This window comes from Canis lupus, chromosome 22 (assembly GCF_003254725.2).
Source record: "Canis lupus dingo isolate Sandy chromosome 22, ASM325472v2, whole genome shotgun sequence".
NCBI lineage: Eukaryota > Metazoa > Chordata > Mammalia > Carnivora > Canidae > Canis > Canis lupus.
The window spans coordinates 7,869,641-7,896,248 of NC_064264.1; the positions used below are offsets into that span (position 1 = coordinate 7,869,641).

The 26,608-nt window shown below is 39.8% G+C and overlaps 1 protein-coding gene across 10 annotated transcripts in view; it reads left to right on the forward strand.

Moving 5' to 3' along the window:
* EPSTI1 (epithelial stromal interaction 1) overlaps positions 1-26,608 on the forward strand; it is a 94,017-nt gene that overhangs the window by 48,242 nt on the left and 19,167 nt on the right. For 7 of the 10 annotated variants that reach the window (XR_007404902.1, XM_025478187.3, XM_049099327.1 and 4 more), the window contains exons 7-9: positions 6,481-6,574; positions 14,360-14,392; positions 17,273-17,356. Coding sequence is in view for 9 of the 10 variants with exons in the window: in XM_025478187.3 (XP_025333972.1) it covers positions 6,481-6,574; positions 14,360-14,392; positions 17,273-17,356 (211 nt within the window). In the remaining variant the exon portion in view is untranslated. The remainder of the gene's footprint in view (positions 1-6,480; positions 6,575-14,359; positions 14,393-17,272; positions 17,357-26,608) is intronic. The other 3 variants (XM_025478188.3, XM_049099326.1, XM_049099328.1) reach the window with 3 other exon arrangements.

A 26,608-nucleotide genomic window follows, 5' to 3' on the forward strand; every position in this document is an offset into this window, starting at 1 on the left:
TTGTTGTTGACAGTAGTTGAGATAGGAAGGCTAGTCGTAATGCGAGAGAGATGGTTGACCAGAAGGTTTGGAGAGTGGCAGCAGCAAACAGGAAGAACATAGGGTTTACTGAGGTCAGGAGCACTACAGGAACAGACATCCTTTTTTGCAATGGTCTGGAAGTAGTAGGGGGAGCAAAGAAGATGCCTGTGTCACCGCTAGGAACTGAGGAAAATGTAGTATGAGAAATAAAATATCTCCATTTAGGGAATTTGGCAGAAAGCACTGGCTTTAAGATACAGTCTTGGTTTCAGGTAAGGAAGAGAGCTGAGGAAGATTTTTTTTTTCTTTTGAAATAATTTTCAGCTTAGAGAAAGCTTACAAAAATACTACAGCGTCTTGCAGTAAGATCTTCTCCTACCTCCCCCTAATGTTAATACCTTGAATAACCATGGTAAAGTGATCAAACTAGGGAATTAACATTGATACACAACACTCTAAACTAAAGGCTTTATCAGAATTTCACCAATTTCTCTCCAATGTTCTTTTTCTATTTTAGGATCTGACTCAGAATCCCATAATATAACTAGTGCTCATGGGGATCCCAGGGTGGCTCAGCGGATTGGCGCCTGCCTTTGGCCCAGGGCGCGATCCTGGAGTCCTGGGATCGAGTCCCGCGTCGGGCTCCCGACACGGAGCCTGCTTCTCTCTCCTCCTGTGTCTCTGCCTCTCTCTCTGTGTGTGTCTATCATAAATAAATCTTAAAAAAAAAGTTAAAAAAATAATTATAATTAGTGCTCATGACTATTTAGTTTCCTCCAGTCTGTGACAATGCTTCATTTTTGCTTTGTTTCTTGCTTTATGTTTGATACTTTCAAGCAGTACTGGTTAGTTACTTTGTAGAATTTTGGGTTTATCTGATGTTTTCTTATGGGCAGGTGGAGGTTTTAATTTTCAGAATACTAAGAAGGGCTGCTGGTCCTCAGAGCATCGTATCAGATGGTACATGATGTTGATGCCTTCGTTATTGGTGATGTTAACTCTCAGTCTCTGGTTACATTAGTCTCTGCTGTACAGCTCTTGTTTTTTCTCTTTGTAATTGGGGGAGATACTTGAGGACTATTCAAATATCCTGTAATCCTTAACTCCCCCCCCCCCACTGATTTAGCTCTGAGTCCTTATAAGTGTATGAATGGTTTTTGTTCACATCCACTTACATTGAAACTGACTCAGGCAAAACAGTGTCTGTTTAGATACCAGGATAAACAGTATCTGTTTATCCGATAACCCATACTGCTAAGCACAAAGCAGAGACTAAAGAAATATTTGCTGCCTGCACAAATGCATATGTGAATGTAGGTGAATACTTGCTCACCTAAACCTCATGGTGGGGAAATTCAGGTTTGTGAAGCTATTGTGAAAGACGAGGAAGAATGTGTTGTTAGGTAGTCCTCATATAGAAGGGTTCCCAAGACACACTGAGGTTTTGTTTTCAAATGGATGCCATAGCATGATTTAATCATAGGTCAGAATCATGTGGATCTAAGAGAATTATGCATATTAAGTATCTATCTGTACGACTATAATAGTTCTTGGGATCACCGGGGGTGGGGGGGCTTTTGAGAAACACAGATTCTCAGTTCCTACTCCAGACATGCTGAATTACAAAGTCCAAGTCTTGAGTCCAGTAATTTCCAAGAAGCATCATAGATGATGCTCATGGGGCCAGCCTCACACAGGTGTTCCAGTTGGCATTTTGGACATTACTGTTCTAAGGAACCTAGAATGGCACGCGTAAAGCTTTTCCCTGATAAGCACTACGACACTGTGTATGCTTTTTCTCTTTTTGAGAAACATGTCAAAAATCATAGAAAGTATGTATCAACCATGAAGGTCATACCTGAGATTGAGCTTAGGTTCATTTTTAAAAAGAAATTTAAATGGCGAAGTGATGGATGAACCCTTTCACTGTTCCCCCCCATCCCTCCATCTTTTTTCTAGCAGCAACAGCTGTTCTGGTACGTAGCATTTGTCAGTGCCTTTCAGCCAAAGACCACCAGGGATACACCTTGTAGTTGAACATGCTGGGTTTGTTACTTGTTGCAGAAAAGGCAAACTCACATCACAAGAAGTGGTGGGATATCTCAGTGAGACTGCTAGGAAGAATTGATTAGGATTTAGATTTTGGTTGGGTAATTTTGGGAAGGGTCTAAAGAAGCAGGGGATTGTGTTTTCAGCATATGGGGACAATTCTATGATTGGGTGTGTCGGTAAATCTTACCTCTAGGGAGGACAGCCTAGATGAATACGAAGATGTAATTGGTAAGGAAGTCGCCATTCATTTAGCAAGATGGAGGATATATGGTCATTTGTGAGGTGCACTTGTGTGAGGTGGGTGCTCCTGTGGGACCATTTATGCTATCAGTAGAATAACATGGTTTAGCTGTGAGTTTCGAATTAGTCTGTAATAACATCATGACGTGTAGCTATGTCAGACCAGTTCCCAGATGTTTTGGGCTGTTCTTTTTCTCATCATGTACACTTCTCCAATTTTATTACATATACATGAATCCACACAAGGTACAGACTTTTTTTTTCAGACTGTTTTTTTTTTAATTTTTTATTTATTTATGATAGTCACATCAGAGAGAGAGAGAGGCAGAGACACAGGCAGAGGGAGAAGCAGGCTCCATGCACCGGGAGCCCGACGTGGGATTCGATCCCGGGTCTCCAGGATCACGCCCTGGGCCAAAGGCAGGCGCCAAACCGCTGCGCCACCCAGGGATCCCTGTTTTTTTTTTTTGATGTCTCTTGGATAATTTGATCCCTGCATCATACTTTTACATTTTTTTTCTTCATCAGATACCTTTTTTTTTTTGAGATTGAACCATACTGATTCTTGATGGAGATCTAATTCATTCCCTTCTACTTTTCCATTCTTATCTCCCTTCTCCCCAACCCCTCAGCCCCCAGATCCCTTTATCTTTCTCTGAGACTCTTACAAATGATACTAGATTAAATAACCCTGTTCAGGTGTCTTTAAATACCTATGCAAGACTTTCTCTAGAGTAGGCACCTAGAAGTAACGTACATACTCAACTCTACTAAGGATTGTCAAATTACTCTCTGAAGTAGTACCATCAATTTTTTCCTCCATTAGCAATTTCTAAGGGGACCAGTTTTGCAAGACACTCCCTGGCATCTGGAAGGTTATTATATTTTTTATGCTCTGGGCCTAAGTAGTTCATAGACCTGACAGGAAGACAGCTCAAGGATGAGCAGGCTCTTCCCCTTTTCCACCTTCCCCTCTCTCAACTAAGGTTCTGAAATACCTAAGCTGTCTAGCTAAATCCTTGAGAATTTTTTTTTCTTTTTCTTCCTCAAATCTTCTTGGTCATCTCTTATACTTTTGGAATTGATCACCTAAAATGAGAAATGATCTTTTTGTATCTATTTCTTTTTTTTATTTTCTTGTATATATTTCTTTATGTTGTGTTATTAGAGTATGCTAAATATTGTAATAGACTTTAAAATATGTAATAGATTGAGTACTGTGGGCTTGTTGGGTTTTTTTTTTGTATTCATTTAAGGCATGGGTGAACAAGGTCGAGTGGAGGTCTCCTCTACTCATATATTTAGGCACCAAGCCAATATGGGCTCTCCTACAACTTTCAAGTTTTGGTTATCTTTACTCCAGCCAGCCAGAGGAGAAAAATGTGTGTGTGGGGGGGGCATGTGTGGAATGTTTATAATTTGTTCTGGAAGGGGTATGCATCACTTCCTTTCACATTCTATTGGTTAAGACTCAACCCCGTGGCCAACCTTAACTGCAAGGGAGGCCAGGGAATGTAGTCAAGTTGTGTGACTTCAATAGGAGACCATGAATCTGATGGACATTTAGCAATCTCTGCTGCAACTGGGTTGTGCGGAAGTGAGGTTATCCTAGAGACACCTTTTAGGAGAACCTATAGGAATCACCCTAAAAACAAGCAGGAAGGACCCTTGAAGATTTGAAGTCAGACATGAGTGAACTAAATCTTCTAAACCAAGTCCGAGTTATTGGTAATCCTTTCATCAGTTCTGTGGAGAATACAGGGAGTCCTGTATCTATGCATGGGTTAGAGTGATAAAGCAAAAGAGGATGATTCCCTCAATAGATGACAGAGTCACAGGGATGACAAACGGCAAGAAACTCCAAGGGAAAGGGGGTGACTCAGTGCTGCAGTCTGAGGTTCATAGTCTTATTGGACTTCCTGCCAGGAGATTCTCAACTTTTGCCCTCAAAAAGGTTGTGTATTTTATTTTTATTAAATATGACCACGACCGCTTACAAGGATCCCCATTCAGTTTAGCCAATATATGGAAATGAGATTATATACCTAGGTAGTGTAGACAAATACCAGTTAGTTTAGTAACTTGGGACTTGGCTTGTTTGCATAGTTAATCTTTGGGAGTGATCTGCATTCTGCACATACCCCTACTTGTATTCCTGTGACAGCCCTGTGGCCCTGTCATTATGATTTAATTCTGTGGCATAAGTGAGGCAGTGATAATTGGCAGACAGGCCATGACTAGTGGCTGGCTAGGCAGGCAGCTAGCTTTGTGCTTGGTACTAGCAGCTGAGAAGCAACTGTCCATACACAATGCAGGGCTGCCAATCAACCTGGTCTGAAGTTCCTTCCTTGTTGGTCACGGTGTTCCTTTGTCACTGCTTTTCCTATGTCTGAACTCAGCTAAGGATATTCAGAAATTTCATCCAAACTTCTGGCAACTCCCTTACACTTTTGACTGATGACTTCATAAAGCCCCAGACAGTGGGGCAGCTTCCAGACTCCGCGACTTCATTAGTCTCCTTGTCTATTCTGGGCAAGATAAGCAATCCCAGACAAATGGAGAGGCTGTTTGTCTCAACTGTCGAAGCCTTACGCTCCTCAGGGTTATGTACGTCGCTTAACTTTTTGCTCTTCCTTTCCTAGCTTAAGCTTCTGACCTTGTTCAAATGCCATGTTCTGTCTAAGTAATTATTTGAAGGGATGTTGGCATCTCTGTTTAATTTTGAACTCCTTGTTTTGATTTTCCCCTCCTCTGGATACCAATTATTTTCACCTGACCAGTTGTGCTTCCTTTGATGCCTGTATCTTAAGTATTGATGAATTGGAGCTTAGCAGTATGACTAAAATATTAGGGGGAAGAAGAGGAAGGAGGCAAGCAGAGAGCAGGCTGCAAGGGGACTGGTGCAGTATGAATTAGGCCTCCATGAGGATTTTTTTTTTTTCTTCATGAGGAATTTGGTTGTGAATGTGAAATAAGGTGGTAAAAGTCCTACAGATTACATGGGGAGAGGACACAGGAATAGAGGTCAATGGTAGCCAGCATGGGAAAGCCACTGGATTAAGGTTTAGGCAATTCTACTGTGCTGTGCTTGACATAGGTGAGAGGAGAAATTAGGGTGATGGTTTGGGTTCTTTCTTTCTTTCTTTCTTTCTTTCTTTCTTTCTTTCTTTCTTTCTTTCTTCTTTCTTTTCTTTTTGTTTAAAGACTTATTTTTTTTGAAAGAGGGAGAGATTGAGCATGCACAGAAGGAGTAGCAGAGGGAGAGAGAGAATCTCAAGCAGACTCCCTGCTGAGCACAGAGCCTTACTCGGGGCTCAGTCTCATGACCCTGAGATCATGACCTGAGCCAAAACCAAGAGTTGGACACTTAACTGACTGAGGACCTAGGCACCTCCAACGTGTTTTGGATTTTTAAGGGAAAATCAAAAAACTTCTTATTAAAACTGAAGATATTTCTAGGCCAGTTTTTCTGGGCTAAAAAATGATGGCAGAAATGCAAACCAGAACCAGCAGCACTTCTTATTTTCTATGGAAGGTACAAATCAAATGTGAAGGTGTGTATGCGTGTGTGTGTGTGTGTGTGTGTGTGTGTCTGTGTTGAGAGAAAAGGTCCATTGCTGCTTTCAGATTCCCAAAGCGGGGAGGGTCTGTGATCCATACATGGTTAAGAGTTACTGTGTTGGAGGGTCTGTGTATCATGAGAGCAGTCAAAGCCGCGAGGGAAAGGAGAAGAGAAAGGGGTGAAGGGCCATGTGAAACCAGTGTGGAATGAGTCCTAGGGGACCCAGTATTCCCCAGCTCTATCGTCAAGTCTAAGTGTCAAGCTTTAAATGCTCAGATGGGAAATTAGGACCCCACGCTATGGAACTTGAGAGAGCATTTCTCTCCATGTCCAAATACACTAAATAGAAAATATGAAATCATAGGTTCACATTCTACAAACCTAATTTTATTTTTTTCCGACTAATGTTCTTCAAGGTTGTGGTCTTGCTTGCAATGGCATTTTGTTTTGGTTTTCTACACTACCTTGTTCTCAAACTAACCTTTTGTTCTACTCGGGAGACTTTCAGTCATCACCCAATGGAAGTCTAGGCTAGTATCCAAAAGTACAATAAATAATATTTCTATTTTCATGAAGGCACTGACACCTATTTGTGTTCCTGCTAGCAAAACTGCTGAGTTCTTGAGCAGACTGGACACAGAGTTGCCAGACCGGAGTACCCGTCCAATTGCTTTTCCTGACTCACAGTCTTCAACTTGGGTAAGTGTGGGCTTCCATGCAGGGTTCCTTTCTTTATAAAATACCTTTATAAAAGGTATTTTATAAAGAGGTATTTAGAGAATGAAGACCAAGGGTGTAGAGTGACCTTATAGACTGACCTTATAGACTAGATGGCTGGAACTAAAGGCAGATATGGGAAGCTTGTGGTACTCTTTGGCCTAATACCACTGAAGAAATTTGTATACTGTGTTGGAGAACTTGAACCTCATTCTGTCAATGCCAGTGGTACTAAAAATGTCCTGGGAAGGATCAAGATCAGATTTGCATTTTAGTGGGATCACACTGGTAACCAGGTGCAGGATGGCTCTAAAGGAATAGAGAGGCAGAGAGGCCTCTAAGAGGCTCTGTATTAGCCCAGGTGAGGAATGATGGAGATAGTGTAGTGGGTGGGAGGATGATGCTGAGAGCATAGGTCAAAGAACCACTTAGAAGGTGAAGTGGGCGGGGCCTGGGTGGTTGGCTGGCCAACTGGGGACAAGAAAGCAAGTGGAATTAAGGATGCCTCTGGGAGAGGGTTGTAGTTGAGAGAAAAGATGGGTTTAAGTTTTTGGGTTCTTTTTTTAAAGATTTAATTTATTTATTAACAAGACACATACACAGAGAGGCAGAGACCCTGGCAGAGGGAGAAGCCGACTCCCTGCAGGGAACCCGATGCAGGACTTGATCCCAGTAGCCCAGGGTCATGACCTGAGCCAAAGGCAGATGCTCAACCACTGAGCATCTAGGTGTCCTGGATTTAAGTTTTTAAGAGTGTTCACTTTTCCAGGGTTTGGGCAGGTGAATAAGATGGTAGAGAAACCTGACCTTTATCTCTTCCACCCCTCCCCCCTTTCTCCTTAGTGATCGCATTTTATTTTTTATTATTTATCTGTTTATTTATTTATATTTAAATTCACTTTGTCAACATAGCATAACACCCAGTGCTCATCACATCGTGTGCCCTCCTTAATGCCAATCACCCAGCAGCGACTGTGTTGTAAAATGTAAGGAGACGTCCTGACACTCCTTAGGAAAAAGGTCATTATGCTCTTAAATGTTCCTTATTTTTTTGTCCACTGCTAATGTGATATTCCGAAATCTAGGTTAGCCACAGGTCCTTTCACATCTGTCGTCTGTTTCCTCACTGCAGGGCACTAGAGGAAAGACTTGAGAAGCCATAGGTAGTGGAGCTAAATCCTGAGTATGGACAGTCATTGACATCTGTCCAGATACCTGTGGCTATGGGCGACAGGGCGGGGAAATAGGAATCGGATAGCTTTATCAACTGTGTGCTTGGCTGCCAGGATGGTCTTGATTCCGTTTGAGGGCTTCCTGAAGCCTGTGGTTTGAAACACATGGCAGGACTGTGTGCGCTTGCTCAATTGATTTTTGGCTCATTTCTTCAATTTAACAAGATCATCCTGAATTTTAATATTGTGATCCAAAAGATGAGTCATCTCTTCCAGAGCTGTGTTTTCCGTGGATTGATTAGTGCATTAGTCACACGACCCTCAGAGCTATTCATAGAAAATATGGGGCAGCACTGGAACCGGGATGGGTTCTTTATGAGCTGTGTTCACTAGCTGCTCCCCTTTCAACACTATTAATAATTTGTTGGTGTTCAATATATATATATTTTAGATTTTATTTGTTTATTCATGAGAGACACAGAGAGAGAGGCAGAGACACAGGCAGAGGGAGAAGCAGGCTCCGTGCAGGGAGCCCGAGGTGGGACTTGATCCCAGGACTTCGGGATCATGCCCTGAGCCAAAAGCAGATGCTCAACCTCTGAGCCCCCCAGGCGTCCCGGTGTTCGATATATTTAAGTGACTTTTTTTTTTTTTTACCCATATTGTACTCTTCTCATTCCGTCTAGTCCATATATGCATAGAATTCCTCTGAGAATGCTCTGCAGAACCATTTCTAATGCTCTAGGGACGTCCCACATACACAGTGCACTTTTGCGATGTAGAAAGAAGACACCTGCAGTTTGCCTTAGCTATGGTCAGTGTATAGAATGTGAACTCCTTGTGGTGCCCATTTATGTGGGGTGTGATGAGCTGCAGGGTTTCGAGGTTTTTTGTTTTTGTTTTTTTTTTTTAAACAATTTTAACATAATACAACTTTTCTGAGAAAATTGCTCTTATCACACTTACTAAATGTGGATCTTCCATGGGCAGATGGGAATCTAATAAATGCTAAATAATTCCATCTAGACTACAAGAAAATTCCTTTAAGTGATACACAAGAGAACTTCGGACAAAAGACAGTGTTTACTTACACATGGGTTGATACAGTTCTCTGTACTGTGTGTGTGTGTGTGTGTGTGTGTGTGTGTGTGTATCAGAAGTGCCAGCATCCTCATGTCTTCCCTAGTCATTATCATTGAATATTTCTGGTTATACACTAAATGATTTCCAGTCCACTTTGTTGTCCCTTGCCTCCTCTTCCAGAGAGAATAATAATTTAAAAAATCTCAATAATTTAAAAAATCTCTCACTGTTGTTCCACTGCCCAGTGGCTCCTGGTATCTTCGAAGATAAAGTCAAAATGCTTTAGCTTAAGCACAAAACCCTTTCTGCCCTCTGCCTTCCTTCCTCCCTCCCTCCCTCTTGACATAATACGTTTCTCTACAGAGAATCTAGGTCTTTGCTATTCCAAGTATGGTCCATGGACCAGTAGGATGGGCATCATCCGGGAGCCTGTAGAGGTGTAGACGAATCTCAGGCCCCGCTCCAGACCTGAACAGGAAGCTGCATTTTAACACAGTCTGTGGTGACTTGTATACATATTAATGTTTGGAGGGCACTGCTCTATAGCTCGTACCTTTCCAGCCATTTCTTCTCACTTCCACTGCTCAGGGCTCCTAGCGCAGTTTGGTTTAATTTCTATCCATGTGACACACGTTTTTTAAAAAGCCAGCACTTAGAGACACGTGTCCTTTGTACCCTTTTAATCCCATTTCTACTTCCAATATTTTAAATTCCTTGTATTAATTTCCCATTGTTTATAAAATAAGCCCTGGGGATGTAATGTGCAGCATCTGACTAGTTGACAACACTGGACTGTGCATTTAAAAGTTGCTAAGAAAGTAGGTCTTTTTTTTTTTAATTAAAAAAAATTTTTTTTTTTTTAAGAAAGTAGGTCTTAAAAGTTCTCATCACAAAGAAAACATTTTGCAGCTAGGTATGGTGACAGATATTAACCAGATTTATTGTGGTGATCATTTTGTACGACGTACAAACATTGAACCATTATGCTCTACACCTGAAAGGAATATTATGTTCCATCACTTATGCCTCAATGTAAAAAAAAAAAAAAAAAAATTCCATTGCTGCTGTAACAAATCACTGCAAACTTAGTGGCTGAAGACAACATGGGTTCATTCCCTTACAGATCTGGGGGTCAGAAGTCAGCAGTGAGTATGAAGGGGCTACAATCAGGGTGTCAGCAAGGCTGGCTTCTCCTGGAGGCTCTGGGGGGAATCCGTTCCTTGCCTCTTCTAGCTTCCCTTCAGCTGTCAGCACTCTGGCTCCTCAGCATGTGGCTGCCTCCAACCTCTGCTTTCTTCCTCACATCATTTCCCTTTGACTTTCTTGCCTTCTGCCCATAAGGATCCTTGTGATTACATTGCACTTACTCGGATCATCCAGGATCCTTTTCTATCTCAGAATCCTCAATTTCTGCAAAGTCCCTCTTGCCATATAAGGTGACCTTCACAGCTTGCAGACTTGGGGACCTAGATGTCTTTGGAGGGCCATTTTATTCACCCCACCACACTCCCCTAGCTGTTTCTTTGTTATTTGGATTCGTCTTATCTCTTAATGTGTATATTGCTACTGCTTGACTAATCAAGTTTAGAGTTTTGTTAATTTATTCCTTCCCTTCCATCCTCCTAATATAACTATTCAGTATTACAGGCATTCTCTTCCTATGATGACACAAATTTCTTTTTCTCACTGCCATGCCAGTTAGTATACTTTACATTGGCTTTCTCTTACAACTTCTCCAATATTTTGTTTTGAACATTTGCGTAGTTTCCTCTGAACCTTCGACTGCCTTCCTTCAGATTTTGTGACTGTTTTACCAAGTGCCTCTGATGCAAATTTCCACACAGTTTTCCATTTTGTGCCTGTCAGATAACTTATAGAAACCCCATTTGGGGGATCCCTGGGTGGCGCAGCGGTTTGGCGCCTGCCTTTGGCCCAGGGCATGATCCTGGAGACCCGGAATCGAATCCCACGTCGGGCTCCCGGTGCATGGAGCCTGCTTCTCCCTCTGCCTGTGTCTCTGCCTCTCTCTCTGTGTGTGACTATCATTAAAAAAAAAAAAAAAAAAAAAAAAAGAAACCCCATTTGGGGTTTCTTTCCCTCCTGGCAACAGCCCTCTATCAGCCTTCTGCCTTAACCTGGGCTGGTTGTGGGACCTTCCTTTCATAGAACGGCTCTCAACCTCATCTATGGGGGTGGGGGTAGGAGAGGGTGGCTTTAAAATTCACTGATGCTTGGGTCACCCCCACCCAGAGATCCTGCTGTATTGTTGCCTGGGCTTCAGGGCTTTTAAAGCTCCCCGAGTAATTCTAATGTGCAGCCTAGGATGAGAATCACTGTTTTAAAGTCATCGGGGGAATTGCTCTTATTTGCTTTCCTATGTTGGGTCCCCTGATTTCTGGGTCTCATATCTTCTATTTTCCTGTTTTATTTCTTTATTTTGATGGAGCATATTATTTGGTGGCTTCCCAAGAGAAGATGCATGCTCAGGTCATTGCATGTCTGAAACTATCCTTATTCGGCCCTCACACTTAGCTTGTAATTTTCTGGTAAGTAGTCCAAATTGGAAATAATTTTCCTTCAGAATTCTGAGGGCAGTGCTATTCTACTTTGAGTATTAGTTCCTGAGAAAGCCAAGGCCATTTGAATTTCAGTCCTTATGTATAAGGGTTTTACCCTGCTTCACCGGGAAATTTAATATCCCCCCCTGCCCCCACTTTTTTTTTTTTTCCTGGTATTCTCTAAATTCATAATGATGTGCCCTTGTAGGGGGGTCATTTATATTCATTTTCAGTCTGGAAACTCGTTTCTAGTTCTAGGTGATTTTCTTGTGTTATTTCTTTGATTTATTTCCCTTCATTTTCTCTAAGGAATTCTTATTATTGAAATCCTAGGCCTCCTGGATTTTTCTTCTTCTTTTTGAAAAAAATATTTTTCTCCTTTAATTTATCTTTGACATTTTTTTTCCTACTTCTTGGCATATTGGGTTAGACAAATCCTCAGTCCTTCCCCTCCCTCCTGAGCGTCTCCCTTGCTGTCATGTTACTGCCACACGCACACTTCTGGCGACAGATGTGTGGGGACTTCCCTCACACCAGGTGTTTCTGTGACATCAGCTGGGGGTCCTGTAGTTTAACTCGGTTTGGACACCATCTACCTGGAGGTTCTCACAGGTTAAGGACTCAGTCCCCCCAAACTGCCCTCCCCTTCAGACACCAAATTGCGAATAGTAGGCCCCTAGATTACCACAACTTCTGCTCAACATGGGTACAAATTGGGTATTCCCATGATCCCCTTCCTGGGTTCCCTTAATTTGCTAGAATGGTTCACAGAACTCAGGGAAACACGTACTTATGTTTACCAATTTATTAAAAGATACGATAAAGGATACAGATGAACAGCCAGATGAAGAGATATATAGAGTGAGGTCTGGGAGTGTCCTGAGTGCAGGTGCTTCTTTCCCTGTGAGTTGGGCTATGGTCACCCTCCCAGTGTGGATGTGTTTACCCACCTGGAAATTCCTTGAACCCTCATACTTTTGGGATTTTGTGAAGGCTTCCTCACATAGGCTTATCTAATAATTAACTCCATATCCAGCTCCTCTCCCCTCTTTGGAGGATTGGAGGGTTGGGTCTGGAAATTCCAAATTCTAATTATAGTTTGGTCTTTCTGGTGGCCAGTTCCCATCCAGGAGCCTATCCAGTAGGCCTCATTAGAACAAAAGATGCTCCTAATGCTCTCACCACTTAGGAATTTATATGGTTTTAGGAGCCTTGTGTGCAAGGGATGGGGTCAAGGCAAATATCAAACCAAGAGATGCTCCTAATGCTCTTATCACTTAGGAAATCACAAAAGTTTTAGGAGGTCTATGCCAGGAACCGGGGCAGAGATTGTGTGTGTGTGTGTGTGTGTTTGTGTGTGTGTATGTGTGTGTACACATGGGTTTTTTTTCTATTATCTCAACAGATTTTCTTATCTATCTTCTAAATATTTTACTGGCTGCCTTTTTGTGAGGGGAGGGAAGATATTTTTATTTTCCCAGAGCTTCTTTCTTCTCTGTTGCTTTTTAAAAACAGCGGCCTATTCTTGTTTCATGGATAAAATATCACCTTCTAGCTCTCAGAGGACCCTGTGCAGGGAGCAGAAGAAAACTTCAAAGAAGGGGGCCCAGAGGCTCACTACTCAGTATGCAGGATTTTACACAATCCTTTCATTCTCAACCCAGGGTTTGACCACCATAACCTTCTGTGCTAGGTGTGCCTGGTTTCATTTATCCAGAGAATACATTTCTGATTTACTGTCAGGGTTGGGAGAGTTAGTGCCTGAATTTACAGGATGGGAACAGGCATAGGCACTTTCCTATCTTTCATCTGTCTTCCTCAGCAGCTGTTGCATCTATTTCTTGGGTCCTGGTGTTACTCTCTGCAGAAAATCGGCGTCTTGTGGGTATCCTCCATCCCTGCCAGCATGTCTTTTGTTTGGCTCTGATTCTTCATCTACTTCGTCTTTCTAGATTTTTGTCTGGGAATACAGATGTATCTTGGTTTCTGAATGTAGAGTTCAATTCATTTTTCAATTCATTTTCTCTTCTGTTTAGGGTAATTTTTGAGAGAAGGATGAACTGTGGTCTCCCCGCCCACCCCAGAATTCATTTGTTGGAGTCCCAACCCTCTGTACCTCAGAATGTGACTATACTTGTGATTAGGTCTTTATAGAGATAATCAAGATAAAATGAGGGCATTAGAGATGGCTGTAATCTAACAGGAGACGTGTCCTTATAAAAGGGAAATCTGGGCACAGAGACAGGCATGTGTACAAAGAAGATGATGTGAGGAGACAGGGAGAAGATGGCCATCTAGAAGCCGAGGAGAGAGGCCTAGATCCTTCCCTCACAGATCTCGGAAGGAACCAACATTACAGATACCTTGATTTTTGAACTTCTAGTCTCTAGCACTCTGAGACAATACATTTCTGTGTTTAAGCCACCCAGACTGTGATACTTTGTTATGGCAGCCCTAACTAATGAATGCTGTTTTTCAATTGTTCACACAGTACCCTTCCTCCTGCTAAGGCTGACGCGTACTCACCTTTAGAACACAACTTAGTGTCAACCCATTTTGAGCAGGTGTTCTTTATCCAGTTTAATAAAGTATCCTCTTTTAGCTTCTTCTGTCATAATACCCATCATAATACCCATGATACTGTAGTCATCAGTCTTCTTGTCTGACTTCCACACTAGGCTATGAGGCACTTGAGGTCTGAGATCATGTCATATAGAGTGCTTGCACATAGAGGCTTAAATATTATTTATTGAACAAATATATTATAAGCATACCTTTTGGGGCAGGGTGAGTAAAAATATATATTTTAGTTGAATAACAAAAATTTAGTAGTGATATATTAAATTAATATTTAGTGATAGAAAAATCATGTGAATACAATTGACAGAAATTGCTGGGGTTTAGAACTAAGAAAAATAGTGACCAAAAGGTTTTCCCCTATTATTTTTGAACAGAAACTTCCTGTGCTCCCTGGGAATCACAGCTGGGTAAGCAAGCATTAGGATGGCAAGCAACTCGAAATTCTTCATAGTTGAAGAGCCATGCAACTTCCCAGTCTCTGTAGCCTTTTATTTTTTATTTTTTATTTTTTTTAAATTTTTATTTATTTATGATAGTCACAGAGAGAGAGAGAGAGGCGCAGAGACACAGGCAGAGGGAGAAGCAGGCTCCATGCACCGGGAGCCCGATGTGGGATTCGATCCTGGGTCTCCAGGATCACGCCCTGGGCCAAAGGCAGGCGCCAAACCGCTGCGCCACCCAGGGATCCCTCTGTAGCCTTTTATTTTTATTTTATTTTTTTTTATTTTTTTATTTTTTTTAAATTTTTATTTATTTATGATAGTCACAGAGAGAGAGAGAGGCAGAGACACAGGCAGAGGGAGAAGCAGGCTCCATGCACCGGGAGCCCGACGTGGGATTCGATCCCGGGTCTCCAGGATCGCGCCCTGGGCCAAAGGCAGGCGCCAAACCGCTGCGCCACCCAGGGATCCCCTCTGTAGCCTTTTAAATGCTACTTATGTTACAGTCTAATCACTGTATTTTTTTTTTTTTTGAGTCAAAAACTAGGACCCATATTCTGATAAAAGACCAATAAAGTGGTTAAGTTTAAAAGGAAGTTATACAAATAGAATTTAGGTTTCTCACTCAATCATCTTATCTGCTTTAACTAAATATTTTATTACTCCTTTTAACCTCCTGAGTAGAAGATGTGTGCCCCTGGTCCATTTCCATCTCTTTCAGGTCTTATATGGGATAGTTGTGATAAGGACTAGCCTTCTCTAATGTAAAAAGAAGGGGTCATTAGAGAACCACTTTCCACCTTCGATGTCTTGTCACAGTCCTCTTGTGTTTAGGATTTAGATAAGAGAAAAATCCTAGGATATTTTTGCCTGTTTAACAAAGCAGGGTTTGAATATATGAGGGCTTTCTGAACACATCTGGAGTTCCATTATTCTAATTAGTGGTGCTGTAGATGATATCATTCCAAAAGCCTTTCTCCCTTCCTGGCAAGTGCTTATTATTTGATGGAATGTGGGTTTTTATAGTGACAGAAATGGGGGAATGAATTAAGAAGTGCTTGAGAAAAATTATAGTAAGGAAAAAGGCATGTGTGTGTGGGGGAACCAGCCTTCATAAGCTTTATGGGTTATTAGTCCAAAGAACTAGGCCTGAAATATGTAGTGAGCTGCCATGATGCTGCTGGTAGTTTTATGAGAACAATGGCATTTCCTACGTATTAGCTTATCAGGTTGCCCTCTCTGCCTTACAGAGGGTGGGCCACAAATCACTGTGAGCAGAGAAAGTGTATGACAAATGAACAGACAAATACGTGGAATCTCATAAATTCCAGAATGCATGGTCACTATGCCAGTGTGTGAAATGCTGTCCCTGCGGGTCAGTGGGACTGAAGGGCATCCTGCTGTGCGTGCGGGTTCTCCTAAGGCTGCCCCTTGAGGCTCTAATTCAGCCAGAGGTAATGACTCTTGAGCTCCTGAACAGCCTTTTTCTTCTGAGAAATAAATATGAGCTTTAGGTACCTATTAGGGATGCAAAGACTTAGAAAGAAATCCATCTCTGGAACTCTATGGTATCCATCACCAGTTGACAAGTTATTTAATAGGATGCCATTAATGAGCAGTAGGCATGTCTGTGTTTCTAAAGTCACTGTCTCCATTGCTCGTCTCTGGTATTAACTGATCAGCGACTTGGGGGTATATATGGTTTATTTTTATTTTTATTTTATTTTATTTTATTTATTTATTTATTTATTTATTTATTTATTTATTTACAGAGAAATATAGCTTGGTTTGAGAGCAGTATCTTTCCTAGGCAAGGCCCGCTTTCCCGAATCTACATGTGTAAGGCATTAGTTGAGCTCCCTATATGTTGAATATGACAGCATTTCAGCTGAGCAGCAAAGGAGTTAGGAGGGGCTGAAGGGAGGCACATTGTAGGCAGAGAGCAGAGTGGCAGATTCAGGGCTTCAGAATCTGCTAAACCTGAAGTTTTAAATCCATTTTGACCCCGTGGTCCAGTTCAAGTTATTTTACATATCCAAGGCCATCTCCTTGTTCACAAAAGGAGGATGATATCTACTTCATAGAATTTAAGGATTTGGGATCCCTGGGTGGCTCAGCGGTTGAGCTTCTGCCTTTGGCCCAGGGCATGATCCTGGAGTTCCAGGATCGAGTCCCACATCGGGCTCCCTGCATGAAGCCTGCTTCTCCCCCTGCCTGTGTCTCTGCCTTTCTCTCTCTGTGTCTCTCATGAATAAATAAACAAAATCTAAAAAAAGAAAAAAAAAGTTAAAAAAATAAATTTATATGAAAAAAAGAATTTAAGGGTTTAATAAAGTAGTAGAAATAAATGCCTGGCAATTGAATGTATTGGCACTCTTGTAAATGAGGTAAAAACTGTAGATTTTCCTTCTCCCTGCTGGGCTCATTCTTAGTCCAGTTTCATCTCCATGCTCTCTCCTTACCAGAGTCTAGTTAGAATTGCTGCTAGTTAGTGGGAATATACTTGAAATAGAGGAAAATTAAATATGTTTTTCAAATCCTTATCACTAGAAAAATAAACTATGTTGATGATCTCTGAGGGGATATTTTTTTAAGCTTAATTAAACAAACGTTTAGATCATCCTTTAAAATGTGCTGGATGATTATGCTGATACCAGCTTTGTTTTTATATATCCCCAGGGAGATCTGCAGACATATGCATTAATCACCCAATAAGCAAGTGTGTATGGAGAGCTTACTGTATGCTTGGTACAGAGGTTGAGTTATTAGAACCAGTCCCATGGTAGGCAGACTAGTATATTGTGGTGATGCTTTTTCCTATGATCTTTTTCCCCTATATATTTATAGGCCAGAAGCTGGGCTTATAAGGATTCTCTAAAGGAGGAAGAAAATAAAAAATTGCAAAAGATGAAGGAGGAACAACATCAGAAGGTACGCATAAGACCTTGCTGGTCGCCGCTAATTATTTCCTTGTAGTACTAGATAATTTTGAAGATTTTCTGAACAGAAGGATTTACATACATGAAAATCATGAGAAAACATTAAAAATTAAAATAATGAGTTAAGAGGATGGTGGGTTGTGGTCAAAAGTCCTGGTCAAAACTTTCATGGTACTTCGGCTCATAGGAGGGCTATAGAGTATCGCTGTCGGTGGGCCAATAGTTCATGGAGAAGATGACAACATTTGTGAACTTCTGATCTACAAAATAAATCCATGTCGCTGCCATTTTTCAAACTAAAGATAATTGAAATTATACGTAGTGTCCAGGGAATACTATAATACATAACAAATAGCCATTAAAAGTTATGAAACTGGCTTATTCACTTCAAACACACATATAATAAAGATATTCTATGCATGTATACAAATACGTGAGGTATTCCAAATGTTTTGAAGATACAAATCAATGAAATGAATGCAGAGCCTCCTAAGAACAGCACTTAAAGGGTAATTCTCATTAGAATATAAAATTTCTGGTATGATAACTGAAAATGTTCAATGTTGTAACTTTATGGTTATACCTGTGTTTTATACATATGCTCAGATGGGGCCAGAAGCTCCTCAGCATGGGATGAGAATGAAGACCAGCGGTTAGCTCCAAGCTGCCACCTCATTCCAAATCTTTGTGTGTGTGTGTGTGTGTGTGTGTTGTGTGTTTTAAAGATTTTGTTTATTTAAGAGAGAAAGTGGTTGAGAGAGAGAGAAAGATCACAAGCAGGAGGAGTGGCAGAGGCAGAGGCAGAGGGAGAAGCAGGCTCCCCACTGAGCAGGGAGCCCAATATGGGGCTCGATCCCAGGCCCCTGAGATCATAAGCTGAGCTGAAGGCAGATGCTCAACTGACTAAGCCACCCAGGCACTCCCCCATCCCACCCTCCTTTTTTTATTTTTAAGATTTTACATTCCAGATCTTTGAGAAGAAGCAAGATAAATTATTTAGCTAGTTAGACACCATTATCTTCCCCATCATTTTCACTTTTCAACTTCTCCCCTTGCCATTTTGGTGGTTGATAAATCCTGACATTTCTTCCAGAATCTCTCTCCAATCCATATCTTCAATTATATAATTAACTTGAATTCTAACTCCTATTTGATTTCCTTGATTTGGTTTAAATTATTTTCTTGTATCTTTGCTGTACAACACAATTTATTACAGCCCTTGTGTGTAAAATCACTTTATGAAATAGACTGTATGTACTAATCATCATTGCTATAATTTAACCCTTTTGAGTGCTATCCTCCTCCAACAATTGTCAAATCCTTACTCCTTTGTCATTCTCAATAGCATATGGTATAAATGACTGTGTCATTGAACTGCTTTGTGCATAGAAGGAAATAATTAAATCACTGAAAGAAATAACATAAGTTGTACATTTAGTTATTAAGCCACTATATAAACAATGAAGAACCTAAGAAACATTTTTATTTCATGGTGTTTTTTTATTGAACAAATCTTTTTCTTTTGACAAAGGCCTCATATTGAAATTCACAATGAAATAATTAATATTATAGTAAGATTCTGTAGTAATTAACATGTAGAAGTGAGGTCTGGTATATTCTCATGTTGTACTTTCATAATGCCTATCAATTGACATGTAAATGTCAGTCTGTTTCTGTGACCTTTTAACTTAATATCAAGTCCTGAGGTGCTTATATACTGAGGAGAATGTTGTGAAGTCAGCATAAGATGTGATTTATGTAAAAAATAACTTCTAGTGAATTTTAAATAGTACTTTATAAAGTTTGGTGGAATATTTGAATGTGAAAACCATTAAAAGTAGAACGTTTCACAAAGAGAATGCTCAACAGATTAGAAAATCAGATCTGGGATTTAATTTTCGGGTTGAGCAGTTATTTTAAACAGTGAAAATTAAGCTTTTTATTTCTTAATCTTGTTTTTCTTCTAGAGTTAGACAAATATTGATACATACATATTTTCTGGTTATTGATTGAGTATATTTTTCTTTTGCATAAATTATTTCCCTTTACTTACTGTAGCTTTGAGTAAAATGATTACCTTTGGCATATACATAATCCCATCATTAAGAGTTTTTCAATAACAGTAGAATAGAGAAGGTTATTTACCTTATTTTTATTTCTCTTCTTTTTTGTTCAATCTGTTGTTTACATGTCCACGAAGGCATTGGTAGAGCCTCTCATTCCATATCACTTTGATGATTTAGCTTAAGAAAATACGGATCATGTTTATGGTAAGAAGATAAAGGAAACCAGACATAATATCACATTTATTCATGTGTTTGTTAATTTCATTCATTCAACAAGTATTTAGTGAAAATTCACTATGAAGTGATTCATGAGCAGATAATCTAGGTTAAGGTAAGGTGATTGCACATTTATTTTGCTCTGTGTGTCTCACATTCTTTCATTACTCTGGTCTCTGGACATAGTAGGTTCTTCCTTAATGTTAACCTTTCAATATTTTACATTTAATTCAGTTCCCTCCTCTCACAGAAATTTCTTTATAATCCCCCTTTTTCTCCTATATGCTCAATATATTCTTCTCATTTGACTACATTTTTTTTAATGAACAAATACATTCTTGCCTTTATAAAATAGCCCATTCCTTGATTCTGCTATTCTTAGAGATACCATCTTTTTTGCTTATATTGAGGAGGGGGGAGGAAAGACAAAGGTAATCATAATGTAATCACAACTTTATTATCTGTTTTGCCCTTTGTTCTTTATGTTCTGATTTAGATTTAGAAATGCTTGTACCAAAACCTCTCCAAAGGTAAAATTCCTTCTGACCATTCAATTCAGTGGTCATTTGCAATCCCTGTCTCCCTGTAACAGTGTGTAATATCTCTTCGAAGTTTTCCCTTTCTAGCCACCCCCTGCCCCCTTTTTTTCCCCTGGTGTATCTCTCTCCAAGTAATCTATCTTGGTATCCATCCATCCATCCATCATCCATCCATCCATCCTATCGACAAACATATATTGAGCTCCTATTATATTTGGAGCCTTTTGCAAGATGTTAGAGCTTCAATTAAGAACGGGATAGACAAGGTCCCTGACCTCCCAAAGTTTGCTTCTTAAGGAGGCGATAGACAATTAAAAGGAGACAAAGAAATAAAACACTGCATTTTTAATTTATGGTGATCAATGACTTTGTAGTAATTAATGCTGCAAAGAAAGGAAATTGTGTGTGGTGATAATTTCAGGGTGGTGTATTGAATACTGTCCATTGCCTACCTGTCAAATAAAACCGTGATTTTTTTCTTCAGATATACATTCTCCCTGTCATAGCCCATGTTTCAGAGAAGGCAGGCACATCTAAGTCCCAGGGATCTGATCCCAAAGGATCTAACTGCTCTTGGGAGTTCCATTCTCCTCAGCTGTGGTTGGTTCAGCTATGGACATGGAAATCATTCCAACCAGTGAGTCTTAAGGGAACCCTGTCTTTAGTACAGAGTTTTATCAGTATGAAATATACTAGTCTTCTCATTTAATGATTTTCAGCTTGATTTTTTTTGCCTTTTTATTTTGTATGATTCTAATATTTTCTCTCTTGGCTTTTTTGTTAGAATTTATATGGCAATTTCTCCCCATCACTTAATTTTAACCCCACTGTATCATTTGGTTTTAAATTATATTTCTAGTGACAAAAGGGGCTGTTTTTTCTTTAACCCAGTATCACGATCAGTTTTGATTTAATATATTCTCATTTATTGTGATTACTAGTGCATTTGCACATCTTCTTGTTATATGATTTGCTTTTTTAGCTATATTTTCTTATTTTCTCTATTTTTTGACTTTCTGAATTTTTTCTGTTCCATGTATTTGTCTTTCCTCTTTTCTCTCCTCTCCTCTCTTACCCTCTCCCCTCCCCTCCCTGGTGGTCAGAAATTTCAGGTTTTTTTTTTTTTTTAAGATTTTATTTATTTATTCATGAGAGAGAGAGAGAGAGAGAGAGAGAGGCACAGATACATAGGCAGAGGGAGAAGCAGGCTCCACGCAGGAAGCCTGATGTGGGAGTCGATCCCAGGACTCCAGGATCACGCCCTGGGCCAAACTCAGGCATTAAACCACTGAGCCACCCAGGGATACCCTCAGTTTTTTTGTTTTTAATCTTATATGACCTTTGGTCTGTTGAATCTCAAAACATATGTTTGACTTTAGGGGAATTTCTAATTCTTTTATGTTTCTCCTCCTATGTTGTCTTTGTTCTTTATTTCTGGGGTATGTTGCAAATGGATTTTGGGAATCTGAGATCTGTTCCTTATACTTCTTAATTGTTTTCCTTATACTTTTTGTTTGGCCTTTTTCGTTGCATTCTGGGAGAAATCTTTAATTAGATCTTCCTGCTCACTGATTTATTTCATAAGTTTCCACTCTGCTTATCTGGCACACGTATTGAACTTATTTACCAAGATTGCCAACATTGTGCTGTGTAAGCGCCATATTCTTTCTGAACTCTTCGTTGATGGGAATAACGCAGACATTCAAGCTTTCTGTCTACTATTTTAGGTGTATTTTTTCCTTTCCATTTAAGTTTTTATATAACTTTTTATGTCTTTTCACTACAGTGGGATAGGTCATGAAAGAAAATCCACTGGACCATGTCTTTAGCTACAAAAAAAAGGGGGGGGGGTTGATAAATTGTAATCTCTACTTTTCTTTCTCAAGGTATGATTTTTTGGCATCTTGGACATTTTGTTTCTTTGGGCATGCTGCCAAGTGAAGTATTTAGGAGCTTGTCTTCGGGGAGTAGTAGCCTCTTTTTCTCCTATAGTCAGTAGTACCTGGGACATTGTCTTGCTTCTCTGAGCCGGATACCCCTCTTCTATCCGCTGGCTACACAATGGCCCATGTCAGTGCTGTCTGCCATGTAGTCAAGTCTGGGAAGGGAAAGGGCTTTCAGTGCACTCCTTCAACTCATCCTCTTAATCACTACCTCAGTATCCCCTTTTAGAGCTCTTTCGGAAGCACAGCTAACTCAGCTCAGTTTACCCTGTACATTTGCTTCCTTGTGTAACTTATCCGGTCTCTTTTCTACCACTCGGGAACAGATTTCCAACAGGCCAGTTGCACTTACTGATTTTGCATGTTTATTTATTTATTTTTAATTTTTATTTATTTATGATAGTCACACACACAGAGAGAGAGAGAGAGAGAGAGAGGCAGAGACATAAGCAGAGGGAGAAGCAGGTTCCATGCACTGGGAGCCCGATGTGGGATTCGATCCCGGGTCTCCAGGATCACGCCCTGGGCCAAAGGCAGGCGCTAAACTGCTGTGCCACCCAGGGATCCCAATTTTGCATGTTTATTGATTTATAGTCATGTGGAAAGTAAAAACAAGCCAAAAAGAGAGAGAGAGAGAGAGAGAATACTGAAATAATTGGGTGACAGAGAAAAGGATTATAGAATATATAAAAAATTATGATAGCATTTTATGGGGAATGCATGCAAAGTTGTATTCTGAGATGTTGTGCTCAGAAAAAAAAATTATAACTTTTAAATCCAATCAGTACTAAAAAGAAACGAATTAAGCATCCAGTCTAAGAATTTAGAACAAGAACAATAAAGGATACTGAAGGCAGTAATTAAGATAAGAATGGAAATTAATAACAACTTCAAGAAGCAGCTGTTATAAAAATCTAACAGCTTGTTTTTTGATAAGGTCAACAAAATGAACAAATCTATGGCAAGTCTAATCAAGAAGAGATTAGTAAAAATGCAAATACACAACATTAGAAATGAGGAGCCAGAACCATAGATTTGGAAAAGATTAAGCTTATATTACTATAGATAATGCTATGCTAATAATTGATATGTGGATTAAGTGAATGATTTTACAGGGAAATATAAAACTCTAAAATGATTCAGAGTTAAAACACACAAAGACAAATGAAAATGCAAGTGATTTCTAAAGTTTTCTAAGAATTATTCTCCCCTAGCAAGCTAACCTTGGGAAATTTCACAGGCAAGTTCGTTGGAATTTTCAAGGAACAAATTTTTTCTCTTATGCTTTATGAAGAACTTTACAAGTTGTTTCAGAGCAAGGAAAAAGAAAAAGTAATTTAGAATTAATACTGAACTGTAGTCCTCATGATGGCACAGCCTGATAAAGAAAATACACACACATAGAAACTTGTAGAGGCTAACTTTGAAAGAAAATTCTAGTTAATGGTATATTTTCTCTTAACTAATTTACCAAGGCAAAGTAAGGTTTATTCTAGGAAAAGCAAGGTAACTGAATATATATTATAACTTTTTGTATCTTTTCACTACAGAAGGATAGGTAATGAAAGAAAATCCCCTGGACCCCCCTCTTTAGCTACAATAAAAAGGATTGATAAATTGTAATCTCTACTACTAATTTAAAAGCAACAATAACAACAACTAAGGTGAACTAGAAATTTAAAATATTGTCTTAACATACATATAGTCTACCAAACCAATAACCAATACTAACTCAGAGTTGAAATACTAGAGCAGTGAACAATATCGGGGTATCTGCAACCCCTACTACCAACCAGTATTTGGACCTGGAAATTCTAACCTAGTGCTTCATAAAGTTATTTGATGGAAAACTTTCTTTTTTAATTGAAAACTATTAATATAGCATGGAACAAGGTTTGGGAATTATTTTAGCCAACTTGATGAAGCAAAAATAAAAAAGGAGGCTTTTATAATTATTGAAAATAAGTAAAGTTATTATTTTTGGATGGGAGCTATTTGCCTGTACAACCTAAGAGAATCAACTGAAAAAAGATTAGAACAAATGGAATTAAATAAAAGAATTGGTTATAAAATAGATGCAGGAATCTCAACACCTTTCTCGAATATTAGCAAACATCAATTAGAAAATATAATGGAATAAAAAGACCTTATCAAAAAACAGCTATGTAAAGACATTGCTCAATTAAAAAAAGTAAATAAGCCAAAAAACGTCCAAACTTTCCTATGATCCGTGTCAGTTTGAATTAATGTGGAGATGGTAAAATTCAATATTGTGATGACTGTAGTTCTATCCAAATTAATTTGTGAGGTGTGTGCAATTCCAATAAAATTTTCAGTGGAATGAGGTGGTTTGAAAAACTATTTCTACATTTCAACCGTGAGAATAATCACAAGATTAAATAAGAAGCTTTACAGAAATATAGACAATAATTTGTGTGTTTGCTGGGGCAAGGAGAGCCTACAGAATTAGCTATTAAAAAATACCTCAAACTCCCTTGTTCTGCTGCTCGTAAGAGGTGAACAGAAGGGCTCTTTGACGACTTCAAATTAGAATTTCCTAAATGTATAAGCATTAGATGTAAAAGTATAAGTTTATTCTGTGGAAATCATCAGAGATCAGAGAGATGTTCACAGGGTGTATACCTAAGCATTGTGTTTTTTTTTTTTTTTAATATTACTGGAAGGTTTGAAAACACTTGTTTAGTGAAAGAGGATTTGAGAAGTTTGGAGTTTGGAATACCATGTAGCAGTTGCTACTGTGTTTTAAAGAGATGGGGATACTATCATCTATATAAAAATGAAAAATAAATACACTTTGTAAAATAGACTCCAGGCAAGTTTTGAAACCTGCCTCTTCTCATTGTACTTTGTGCAGATTACTTCATCCCTCTAAGCTTTACTATGTATGGTAGTTGTTTACCTTGTGATACTGTTTCTAGGATCAAATGGGAGAAAGCTTGTAGACAGTTCATCTTAATGCCTGGCACGTGGTAAGCCTACAAATGTGCCCTGAGGTGCTGATAAGAGGTTATAATCTTGCATAAATCAAGAAATGAAGGAAAATATACGGACATGTTATCCCTGGGTAGAGAGATTTTATGGGTGATCATTATGTCCTCCTTTATTTTTATTTTATTTTTTTAAGAAAATATTTTATTTATTTATTTGAGAGAGAGGGAGAGAGAGAGTGAGCATGAGTTGGGGGAGGAGCAGAGGGAGAGGGAGAAGCAGACTCTGGGCTGAGCAAGGAGAAGACGTGGGGCTTGATCCTGAGATCACGACCTGAGCGGAAGGCAGATGCTTAACTGACTGAGCCACCCCAGGCACTCCTGTGTCTTCCTTTATTGTTTCTGTACTTTCTGCTCTTTCCATGATGAATAAGTACGTTTTATGAGAAATATTTTTTCAAAAAAAGAAAGTTGATTAGGAAATATTTCTGGGCTGGGGGACAGAGAGCTATGTGATTCCATGGTTTTTATAGCTGGACGTCCATTTCTCTTTATATTAAAATGGTACAACTAAAACACTAATTAGTACAAGGAGAATACACAGGATTAATGCTATTTTTGACTCCCCTGCTTTACCCATTAATATTTAGTTCATTTGATTTGGTTGTCTCCTCTTAATTTGTTAACATGGTTTCCACGTTTCTCCATCTTTGTCCTTCTGGACAAAGGCATTGCTGTGAGGAGCCCCCAAACCAAGACTTCTCTCAGCCATCCCCTTCCCATAAAGCTCCTCTCATGTATTTAAAAACATTCAATAGAAGGGATTCTTTAACATCTGTGGCATCAGCTCTCCAGCTTCCACTGTCTTTTTCCCCTTGAGTGGAGACAACATCCTCTCCTGGGGGAAGTTTGTCCTGGCCAGGCGACAGCACTTTAATGTTGACATAAAGTGGTCAAGCTGAACCATGTCCGAAACATGCCTCCCTAGGATTCAGACATGACTTCAAAATGACCCTATTTTACTCTTCAGTTACTGCACACAGCCTTGCTCTGGGGCATCCCTTTCATTCTGGCCACAGCGGGTTTCCCCAGTGTCGCTCTTGCACACACCTGGCTGCTGTGTGGTTGACCCTTTGGCCCATTGGACTGCACAGAAGCAACTTCTACAGCCTCTAGCAGGAATGGTGAGTCCTCTACTTCTCACTGTTAGCTTGGGCCCCAGCATGGATCTCTGGCACTACTTGCAGCTCCCCAGCCTGTCCCCTGGCAAGAGCGACCCTCCCGGAGGGGTGAGCAAAGGCAGAGGCACAGCTTGCTGAGTTGTCCACACTTACGTACCCCATGTTGGCCAATGTCTACAGCAGGTTCTGCTCTTTGCATCTCCAAGGTGAGATTTTATTTATCTTATTATTCAGTGCCCTCTTTGTGTGGAGCTTTGTCTGAATGTAGGGAGACATGGAAAGCAGTGAAAAGACGGGCTCTCTTTCCTCTGGGAGACTTCCTGGCCTACGTATATTGTTGAACAACACCCA